Genomic DNA, 12,234 nt, shown 5'->3' on the forward strand with positions numbered 1-12,234 from the left:
TGACTGGTACTCCTCAACACTGTCGAAGTCATCAAAAACAAGTAAAGTCTGAGAAAATGTCACAGCCAAAAGAAGACTAAATACCAAATCAAAAACCAAACCAAAACCCAAATCACCAAATGGACACATACCACTCCAGGATAACGTTTAAAGGAAGAATTCTTTTAAAAGTTCACATGAAGGTGCTGGATGATGTAAGTTAAATGCCAAATAATATTCAAATTCTGGTTTTTCTACTTTTCTGTTCCGGGGAAGAACACAGACTTACAGGGACTTAAAACTGGAAGAGACCTTGAACAAATCTATACAAATCTATACAAATCGGGCTATGTGTGTGTGTGTGGCGGGGGGGGGGGGCTGTATTTTTAGGCTTCAACTCAGAACTACTCTCCTAGTTCAAATCAGCCTCAAATAGTTGTCACCTGTTGTTTTCCTTAGAAATCCCTTGAATTTTGCGCTTTTCTGTTCAGAAAACAAAGAACTCTACATGCTTCATTAACCTCCTGCTTTCCCAGATGTTTGACCCCTCCTCCTTCCTCACAGATTCTCACCAAGAGCCAGTCTGTTTACATCAAGCCCTGGTCTGATCAACCCACCTGTATGACAGAACTAATTGTACTACAATGCACACACTAACTTGATCCAGCCACTATTATGCTGTTCCTCACAGGAGCGTTGTCACATCTGAGGGCATTTTGTAACCATGTGAGCCCTTAGGGGGCCTCATCAATCTCAGTGATGTATGTGAAAGGAAGTCATTACATGGTATTACCTGACAACCACAATACACAGATTATTTCACACCAGTAGAGTGGAGAAAAGCACATGCTTGAGCATCGGATAGACCCAGATTTATAATCCCAGCTTTGCCACTTACTAGCTGTGTGACCTTACCCTCTTCTCCTCTCTACCTAACAAGAAGAGAATTCAGTGACAATGTGTATGAAAATGTTTTTTTTTAAGTTTATTTACTTTTGTGAGAGAGAGCACACAAGTGGGGAAGAGGCAGAGAGAGAGAGGGGATCCCAAGCAGGCCCTGCACTGTCAGCGCTGAGCCCCATGTGGAGGTTCGAATTCATGAACCAGGAGATCATGACCTGAACCTAAATCAAGAGTTAGATGCTTAACCAACTGAGCCATCCAGGCACCCAAGTATGGTTTTCAATCAAGCCAAAGTGCAATGTCTGACACTATACAACTAGTTAGTGCATGGCAATGCCACAAATACAACTCTGGCTTGGAAATTCAAGTCTTAGCATCCCCAGCATATAATTGTTATCAAACGCATTAATGAATGCTAATACATCTTTAATTTTTTCATTTTTAAAAATAGAACAGACAAGAGTAGTTTGGAGCTTTTATCCCCATCTCTATTTTCAGGATCTTTTCTATATCTCATAAGGTTAGAAAAAAAAGTCCCGGTTTTAATCATTAAGTTGGATGCAAATATATTAAATCTAGCCTTATTGACAAAAAACTATGGTATACTCATATTAGAGAATCTTAAGAAGAGCTTATTTGACCATGGAATAACAGACCAACTTAACTTTGAATTTATTTACCAGCCACAAAAGTAGTAACACCAGGTTGTAAACACATGTGGACATGTCTATCTCTGTGGCAGATTATAGCATGGCCCACTCTATATTCATTCTCAGTCATCTTGTCCCCTGCCTCCCTCTCTCTTTACAGAGGCTAGAAAGCAAAATACTTACCTTCCCAGACTCACTGGCTCCTAATGGTAGCCTTTTGGGACAGCTCTGACCAATAACATGTAGGTGGAAATCCCGAGGGGAAGGTTTCCCAGGGAAGAAATATGGTGAAGATTATTTTTGGCTGGGGTTCTAAGTCCCATTTTTTTCTTTTTTAATGTTTTTTATTTTGAGAGAAAAAAAGCATGAGCAGGGGAGGGGCAGAGAGAGAGGGAGAGAGGATCCCAAGCAGGCTCCACATCTACATGAGGCTCCACATCTACATGAGGCTCCACATCCACATTGACATGAGGCTCAATCCCACGACCCTGGGATCATGACCCAAGCGGAAAACAAGTCGGCTGCTCAACGGCCTGAGCCACCCACGCACCCCCTAAGTCCCATTTTTCTATTTAGACAATATGCTTTTGGGGCACCTGGGTGGTTCAGTCAGTGACACATCTGACTTGGGCTCAGGTCATGATATCACAGCTTGTGGGGCTGACACCTGGTGGGGCTCTGTGTTGACAGGTCAGAGCCTGGAGCCTGTTTCAGATTCTGTGTGTCCCTCTCTCTCTCTCTCTGCTCCTCCCCCGCTCATGCTCTGTCTCTCTCAAAAATAAACATTAAAATCAAAAAAAAAAAAAGGCAATGCACTTTTCACTCTCTTGCTTGGTTACTTGGAGGGAAAAAAAAAATCTATGACAACTGAAAATCACCTCTACATACACTGGCACCGTTATCATATCTGTTCACTATGGCGAGCTATCTCCTAACTAGATAGCACTGACTCCTCTTTAGGTATGTGACAGAAGTGATGAGAACAAGGCTGTTACCTTTCAGGACTATAAACTATATAGCTATGGAGTTGATGCATTACAATTATAGCAGTGTCCAAAAGCAGCTGGTAAAATAAGTCTTCAACAAATGGTGTTGGGACAACTGGATATCTATACGCAAGAGAATGAAGTTGGATTCCCTACCTCACATCGTGTATAAAAATTAACTAAAACTGAATCAATGACCTAATTACAAGAGCTACAACCATAAAGATCTTAGAACAGGAGAAAATCTTCATGAGTTGGATTTGAAATGGACTCTTTGCAGGAGCAACAAAAGAAAAAAATACATAAACTGGATGTCATCAAAATTAAAAACTTTGTAAATCAAAGAACATCATCAAGAAAGTAAAATGACAACCTACAGAATGGTAGAAAATATTTGAAATAATGTATCTAGTACAGGTTTAGTATCCAGTATATATTAAGAACTCTTACAATACAACAAAGAGACAACCCAGTTAAAAAATAAGCAAGGATTTACACAGACATGTCTCCAAAGAGGATATACAGTGGGCAAAAAGCATGAATGATGCTCAACATCATTAGTCATTAAGGAAATGGAAATAAAAATCACAAAGAGGTACCACTTCACATCTACTAAGATGGCTATGATTTTTTAAAATTAAGTGCTGGTGAGGACATAGAGAAATTGGAACTCTCTTGCATTGCTGGTGGGAATATTAAATGAATGGCTCAGCTTTGGAATTTTGACAATTCCTCAAGAAATTAAACATAGAATTACCACATGACCCACCAATTCCATTCCTAGGTATATATTCAAAAGAACTGAAAATAGTACTCAAATACATATACACACATATTCATAGCAGTACTATTCACAATAACCAAAAGATGAAAACAACCCAAGTATCCATCAACAGAGGTATGGATGAACTGATATATGAACCTTACATACTGTGGTACATGTGGAGATGAACCTCAAAAGTCATATGGTACGTGAAAGCAGACATAAAAGGTCTCATTCTGGAACTAGAGGTAGTGGTTGCACAACATTGTAAATGTACTAAATGATATTGAATTGTTTACTTTAAAGGACTATTTTATGTGAGTTCACCTCAGTATTTTAAAAAAGGGAGATGGCTCCCTAGACGAAAAGGTGATCAGTAGAGGTCACTGACTTGCTGTAAAAGTACTGGAAAGCCTTTATTTTCCTCATTAGGATATGAAATGGTGTACAATAAGAAGACCAAATTCCATTCTTTAGTAGCCTTTGTGGGAAATACCCATCCACCAGTTTTGTGTCTTCTGTTTGTCTGCTTGCCTTTGAACAGTTCTCCTTTTCATTCAATACTCACTACTCAAGATGGACAGAAGAGTGGATAGTCATAAATTATAATCTTGTTACCATCTCTGACATAAGGAATTATTGAGATGTGATGTAAAACAAACAAAAAAAAAATACCAGTAAAATGGGATTATGAGGTTGACAGAGATCAGTTTCATTTATCCATGCAATTTCATTAGAATATAGAAAAGATAATAAAAGTGCTACTACTGGACTGCAGACATTTGTCTCTGAACTCCTGCGACAATCTTACCCACTCTTATGGAAGTTTGAAATGGTTGGTACTCAGATTTTGCTGTATACCTTTATCTATGTTTATTAGATTCCTAGGGCTGCCATAACAAATTTAGTGGTTTTAAACAACATAAATGTCTTCTCTCTCAGGTTGAGGCTAGAAATCTGAAATCAGGGAGTCAGCAGGGCTGTGTTCTCTCTGAAGGCTCTGGAGGAGAATCCTTCCGTGCTTCCTCCAGCTCGTGGCGGCCCCAGGCCATCACTGACCCACGGTAGCATCACTCCAGTCTCTGCTCCATCTTTACATGCCTCGTCTACCTTGTGCGTCTGGGTGTCTCTTCTTATAAGGCTGCCTTAAATCCAGAATGATCTCACCTCAAGGTCCTTAACTTCCAAAATCTGCAACCTCTTTTTCCAAATAAGGTCACATTCTGACATTCTAGGCAAACATGAATTTTGGGGGGACACGATTCCTCCCACTACACTATGTAAGCTACATCATTTCTTTTTTTTGACACAGTAAGGTTTTTAGAGAACTCTAATTCAAACTTAGTTTGGTAAAATTAGAAAAATTCTTCTGGGGAAAATGTAAAAAAAAAAAAAACCCAACTTTAATCTCCAAAAGAAACTAAATTGTACTAACAACAAAAAAATTAAATCCCTAGAAATGAATCCTCCCTTCATTTACTGACTAAAACTGATGTAAGTAAATAAGAAAAATGTCTTTTCACAGAAACAAAGCATGATAGGTTGGTGCTCTATTATTTATAATTTATTACTTACAAAAATAACTTGAGCTTTCTCATAACAGTTCAATAAATCCTCTCCTAGAAGAGACCAGACACTTATGATTTTTACAATGAAAACTTTTTAAAAGATCTAAGCCATAATATTTTTAATATTCAAAATAAATTTTTAAAAATTTTGGAAGGTGAAACTTTATAATCATCTTCAAAATGTAGTGAAATTTGTTATGTGGTCAACTTATCAACTACTTGAAATAGAATCAGATGACAATGTATCTGCAAATAATTTAAAATCCTAATTGATAAATATTGTAATTATTTAATATCCAGGTAATTTTGTAAATTACCAAATTACAAGACAATGTTGGTAGACTGTACATTTTCCAAACTATTTTATATATCCCACCACTCCATATATTTTAACACCCAAGGGAAATTCTACATTGATGAAAAGTGATTTTATTATAAATTTTCAGAAATTTTTTCTAATGTACCAAGATTTCATATGAAAATGCAGAAGTTGTTTTTATTTTTTTATAAAACAGCAAGTATGAACCCAATGTAGAAATCTGGTATTAGACAATTCCTTTGGCAGAAAACATTTAATTATAAAGAGATCTTAAAATAAATATAACCCATAAGATCATGGAAAAGAAAGAAAAATAACCCTGTTATTTCCTATTAACACCAAAAATATCATCTTAGTACACAGATTTAGTAACATTTTTATACTATGAACAACCTGCAACACAAAATTCATTACAGTATGGCCAAAATAAAATTGTTCTTAATTTAAGAGGGAGAAGAAACTTCTGGATGTATAAAATTTCACAGATAAATGCCAATATACAGTATTTATATACATGTCACCTGTTATGTTATTCCAAAACTACATTTGGTGAACTTAATTGGCTGATCCCAATTTAGTGGGTGTGCCATATTTCCCCTAGTTCAAAGACTTAAGCGGAATTAAGCTTTTACAATTCAGAACACAATTATACATGAAATATTTACAGAAACATTAAAATAACTTTATTAAATACTGTTTGGGAGGAAAAAACGTTAAGATTTTCGATATATATGCAAACATGAACTATTATCAAGAGCAGCTTCGTAAATGCTTTTTATGTTTTTTCTTTAAAGAATAGAAGTTTCGTTTCCAAAAAAATAAGGTGCCATTTTAGAAGTTTTTTTATAAGTGTATAAACGAATTCACATGGAAGAAAAATACTGGATGAAAAAAAGAACGTGACATACTCAAGGTTAAAACTTTTTCAGCTACTTCTATCTGAAATGAGACAATGACAGAAATTAGGCTTTCAAATACTGCTTGTTTTTTCCTTTAAATGTAGACCAAGTAGTATGTAGACTTTTATTTTCGGACAGTTTCTTTGAAAAAAGAACATAGTTATCATTAAATTTCTGTAAATAGATAAATGATAAAAATTTTCAGCACACTGTCTTCAAATGGATCCTTGGCAGAAAGATTAAGGGCTTTCTTTAAAAAAACAATTTAGAAATCTGGCTTCCAGGCAAGTAACCACTTCTGTCCTTTGTTTTCCCAGTCTAAGTACCAAGTACCTGTAAGCATATGTATTCACCATCTTCTATTCCATTGTCTAAAAAGTGGTAGATGATGCAGTAGTGTATGAATTTTTAGGAGAAAACATTCCCTACTGGTTTACTACCTAACTCCTACAGTATGTGGAATCTATTAGCACTATAAACTAATTTATAAAATGTAGGCTTCAGAAAAACTGTCTTGATAGCTTCCCTATCAATCTATTGCCTGCTATTATCCCACAGGCTCAGAATTATCTCTGAAAGGAATGGCCAAATTTTTCAACAGCCTGGCATAGCAATGGTACTTGAATTGCCTCTTTAAAGAAACAACACAGCAATAAGAACACTTATTATTCATGCTTGGGATATATCACATCAAATTACTAGGAATGTCTCATGGCTCAAATTCACATGTAATCCGTAAAAAGAAAATGCAGCATCTCTGCACACACCACACTTATTAGAGGATGGCCAACGTCACTTTAAAAGGTCATTAGTGGCAATTCTAAGTACAAGGGAGCCTTGTTAGAAAAGAAATGTTTATCTGCAGGGAATGGGGCATTCCTTAGCTCACTGCTGGCAGGACTGGGGACTAGCTAAATGCTTTATCATATATCTGCATTTATATGGTCTTCACTGTTAACTACAGAAAACATCTTTTTTCCTTCCAAACTGCTCTTGCTTCTGTCAGACAATTATATGCTAATTATTACTCAACATAACCGGAGAGCAAAACTGTCAGGACTGCAAACACAACCGCAATTTAAGGAGCCAAGGGAAATATGTTGGCAAGCTAAATGCTCACCCAAAAGGAAGTTCGCCTTTTAAAATAATGGTTTGTGGGGAATACTGAAAAAACATGCAGACAAAAAAAATATTCAAAGGTTTGAGTGCGCTCCCAATTATCATGACATTTTAAGGATTAATGGTTTCTTTAAAGTAAAATTTTATCTCCTGCTGTTTAGTGTCATAAGGCTACTGACTGGGTGTCCAGATTTGTGTAGAGAGATCTGAAAGGAAGACAGGATTAACTGGAAGCTACCTGAAGCTGCCTCTCATCAAAAGTTGACTTCAAACAAATTGGGCTGAAAAAATCCTTTCATGGCCTAGCAGAGTAAGGTAAGTTTTTGTGCTTTACTTATTCATGGTTCTTTTGAGTTGAGAAAAACTATTTTTTAAATATTTTCAGATTTGAATCACTGGGGTCAAGTAATACACATATGAAGGCTTTGGAGAAAATGCTTGCTTTGTTCTAAAGAAGAGGCTGCTGATGGTAATTTGTTTGCTGCTGTGCAACTGAATGAGCGGGAGCCGCCACCGGAAAGCCTGCCAGTTGCGGCAAATTGGAAGTAGCGTTCCGGTACGATGACATATCCACAGACATCCCCATCTGCTGTGTGTAAGCAGCTGTACCAGCAGCTGATTGAAGGTTAGAGTTCTGGTTCATGTAAGTAGGGTTGGAAACAGTGTCTTGTCCAGTGCTACAAACAAAATTTTGAAAAGAAAACCAGATTTACTTTGCATTATCAAGGTCATGGTCAGAGATCAATCATGAGACAATAAAAATTCCGTTTTCCATCTTTCTAAGTTTATGTAACTCTGCTGTTCCGATTATGACTTCATTATTCCAACTAGCCAACACTGTGAATGTAATTTTTAAATTTGGTAAGGAGAAAGTACTCAAAAATGAAACAAAATATAAGATTATATGGCCTATTTAATTTTGTTTTCTCCAAAATCTATCACTGCAAACATATAAAAAATCTTTTGAGGAGATGCAGACTGTGTTTCTCACAGTGGTATCCTTGGTCAGCTATAACGAGAACCGAACTCCGCTCAAGTATACCTTCAGCCATATTCTCCCTTACGCTGTCTCTCAATCCAGCATGGAGGAGACCACCTCTTTTCCTCACAGACTCTTTACACTTTCCTTTGATAGGACACTTTCAGAGCTGCCCTGCTAACTTAATCTGAACCTCTACATAAAAATAATAAGGGCAAGGCAAACAGTGTAATCCACACAGGACCCTGAATCTACCCTCAAGGTAGTCTTGACCTATAGTTTACTTATTAACACGACACCAAAACAAACAAAAGAACAAGTTGAGAAATCACACCAAACTGCAGGACTCTGCTTGTTCTTGTAATTACCATGGCATACATTTTTTTTTTAAAAAAGCTTTGTAATATGTAATTTCAAATTACTCAAATACACTGCTTACAGTATAGGAAGATTAATGTCTATACCGCTCCAGTTTTTTTCTCCATAATTTCTAGTCTCACACAGAATAACAAAATTTTACATTTTAATTGAACTAAATACCAATGTGAACAGGTTTACTTAATTTTCAGTTAATATCTAAAGTTTATACTTATGGAATTTGGGTGGGAAGAGACCTTAGAGATCATCTACCCATGACTGTATTGAATGAACATTTTGTATTGCTAAGCAAAGTTAATAGAAGGCAATAATTTAAATATGATTTTCAAAACAGAAGTGTTAGTATAAAAAAATCAGACCACAAATTCCACAGCTTACACACACTTGGGAGTCAAAGTTTTCTGATATTCAGGAATGCATGCAAATCAATATGCCTGGGACTACTTTACGAGGCTGATTACAGCATAGTGCTGAGTGTATCATGGGCTTGGTCCCTGTAAGGGACAGTTATCTTTATTTTGTCCCAGGGAACCAGACTTTAGGCCATGTTTGGAGTACCATTTTAGTAGAGGTATCAAAGCTAAGAGCAGCACCATTCTGACTTCATGGGTTTATGAATGGGAAGTTCTGTAACTTCATCTCAATTATTATTATAAAGAGGTCAATTTATTCTCATTATGAAAGTGTGTGAAACCTTAATGTATGTAATTACAAAATGACACAGCTCCCCAAAACTTACCTTAAATATGGAGTCTGTGCAGGCTGTGTTGTCACTGAGGAATTTACATTTGGAGGCAGAGATCTCAGTGGACCAATCTGATCTGGTCCTAGGCTGTAGCTTTGGGCCACAGTGACTTGGTGAAGGCTTTGACCCATATAGTTTCCACCATGCGATTGAACTGGGTATGTCTATTAACCAAAGAGAAAAAGTTGACTCACTGATTTCCCAAACATCTGCCTAACATATTTAAAACTTTAAAAAACTTAAATGAAATAAAATGTTACCGTTCTTCAGGGAGCAATCTGGTTCTACCAATCTATCTACCCTAGTACAAAAAGTAGACAGCTTCGAAATTACAGTGCCAAATCTGTGGAAATTTGTGATTTATTTGGTTGTTCTTTTATTCTGCGGGAGGTTGAAAGGAAAGGAGGTGGCATATTTTTCAGCAGCAGGCTGGAGTCCATCCGGGTTGCCTATTGCTCAGTGACCTGCCTTGCTGCAGAGCCACAGGAAACTATACACTCCTCGAAGGGCAGCCCATCATCACTTCAAGTCACCATCCAAATGGTGAACTTCACCCTCATCCCAGGATGACTTATTCAACTCCTTCCTAAGAATGAAACTTGAGAGGATAAGAATAAATGGTATCAGGGCAGGGCGCAGATGCTCTCTAGTAACATCTCCTTTATTTTCTGCCTTTACAACAAATAGGACAAAAGCAAAGGTGATTTTTAGGTAAAGGAGAAGATGTGTCCTCCCTCAGGAAATAGCAAAATGGTCTAAGTCTCTTTGGATATTTCATGTGCCCTACCTAACTTTGAGGGTAGTATCTCCTTTAAGGACCTGCCTACCAAATATAGCATTCAAAACAATGCACATACTTAATAAATAAATATTATACAGTGATTATCATCACTCCAATTTTAAACAAAGCTATTTGTTTTTTGTTTTCTTTTTTATCTACATATAAGTTTTTAGTTCACTTACACAGTTATGGGGATTTCTGGAGGCAGTTTGAACTGCACGTAATAAACAAAGCTATTTGTAAAGCCCACTGACATGAAAACAGCATGCTAGAAGTGCCAAATCAACTTTAATGTAGTTGCAATCATACCGCTTCCTTTGTCAACATGTAACAATCCACTGACAATAAGCTGGGAACTGACCTCTGCTGCAGTGTAGGGTTCCTGAGTAGCCTTTACAGATTCAACTAATGGTGTGTTACTCCAACTTTTTTACTATGGAATTTTCTTCTAATTAGAATAGGAACTTTGAATAGTTTAAATGCTATTATACATAAATAGTATATAAAGAAGTTATGTGAAAAATCAGAGAGACAGAAAGTTTAACTTTTTAAAACCCTGAGTTGTGCTTATTAGCAAAACACAGATTGTAAGTAGTATGCAACTAAACACAGAAACCTGATACAAGAATGACAAATAACCCTTTATAGACACACAAAGAAGCAAATAAAACACAGTTCCATCATACAATGGTGGAAACACTTCTTTTTTGTTCCACTTTCACAGGAGCAGCAAATTAACTCGTTGAAAACAGAAGCACTACTGAATAAACTCCAGCTGTCTTTTGCACCCAGATATCCTTTCTACCCTCACATATAATGATCCTTTCACCATTTTCCAAAGTTTGGGACATGGCATATTTGATAAATGCATCTTGTCTGATGTGACAGTTACCATAGTAACCATTCTTTTTTACTTAATTATGTCATGTCAAGTCATCTAGATTATGCACCCACATTCTATCTTTTCTCCTTGGTGTCTCCTTCACACACTCCTTTACATATCAGTTCCCATAAATTAACATGAATTTTGTTCATCCAAATTCATTCTGAATTCAATTGCTGAGTAAAATTTGAGAAAGGCTTCACAATGCTTGATAATGATTATAAATATAAGTATTCACTTCAGCAGGAAGCACAGACAAGGTGTAAAGTCCTGGAAAAAGAAGCTGTTCATGAATGGCTTACGGACCCTGCACCTATAGGCCTGCATCATATCCTTGCCACACATGAATTTTTGACAATATAAGTCATTCATCAAAGGAAAAACAGAGAACATGATTTCAGGATAAAAGAAGTTCATTAACTAATAAGCCTTCCACTAATCATGTAAGTCAAATAAACCTTGAGAGAATTTTTTTTTTTTAACGTTTATTTATTTTTGATACAGAGAGAGACAGAGCATGAACGGGGGAGGGTCAGAGAGAGAGGGAGAATCCAAAACAGGCTCCAGGCTCTGAGCAGTCAGCACAGAGCCTGACACGGGGCTCGAACTCACGGACCGTGAGATTATGACCTGAGCCGAAGTCGGCCGCTTAACCGACTGAGCCACCCAGGCGCCCTAATCTTGAGAGAAATTTTAAAAGAAATGGTAAATCTTGCTTGTTGAGCAACAGGAACTGCATCAGTATCTCATAGAGAGGACTTGTGATGGGTCAAGCATTGTCTTAAATCAAAGGACTTAAACTTTTAAATAAAGGATTTGTGCTTTATATTTACAAAAGCAAATGAAGAACCAGAACTCCCATCATATATTTAACGATCTTGTTGTTCACATTAAAAATGAACGAAAATTATTTGTAAAATATCAATATCTAATTTCTCCTGGCAAACGCTAATTGTTTAGCCCATATATATTTTTTTTTACTATAAAAGATGAGTTTTATGATTTTATTCATGGACCACAGACATTTTGATATTATGCTTTAAGACATTTTTTTGAACTTAAAACTGTTTTCCTCATTTTGAAAAATGTGCTCAAAAATACTCTCACCTGCATTGGAACCCCAGCTGATGAAGGTGGGTAATGTGCTGGAGGATGGAGCTTTGAATAGACTGGATATACTGGTGCTTCATTCACCAACCTGTTATATAGTTCCAGGGCTTCCAAGACTTTTACATTCAATTCAGACAATTCTGAATGCTTCCTGATACAGAAAAAGCACTTT

At 36.6% G+C, this 12,234-nt stretch overlaps 1 protein-coding gene across 3 annotated transcripts in view; it reads right to left on the reverse strand.

Moving 5' to 3' along the window:
• Positions 1–4,823: 4,823 nt before the first annotated feature.
• Positions 4,824–12,234, reverse strand: part of STAM2 (signal transducing adaptor molecule 2) — a 50,012-nt gene continuing 42,601 nt past the window's right edge. For all 3 annotated transcript variants that reach the window (XM_043576717.1, XM_043576716.1, XM_043576718.1), the window contains exons 12-14: positions 12,060–12,213; positions 9,283–9,452; positions 4,824–7,863 (exon numbers count right to left, since the gene is read on the reverse strand). In XM_043576717.1, the coding sequence (XP_043432652.1) occupies positions 7,635–7,863; positions 9,283–9,452; positions 12,060–12,213 (553 nt within the window). In that variant the 3' untranslated portion in view covers positions 4,824–7,634. The remainder of the gene's footprint in view (positions 7,864–9,282; positions 9,453–12,059; positions 12,214–12,234) is intronic.

This window comes from Prionailurus bengalensis, chromosome C1, assembly GCF_016509475.1.
Source record: "Prionailurus bengalensis isolate Pbe53 chromosome C1, Fcat_Pben_1.1_paternal_pri, whole genome shotgun sequence".
NCBI lineage: Eukaryota > Metazoa > Chordata > Mammalia > Carnivora > Felidae > Prionailurus > Prionailurus bengalensis.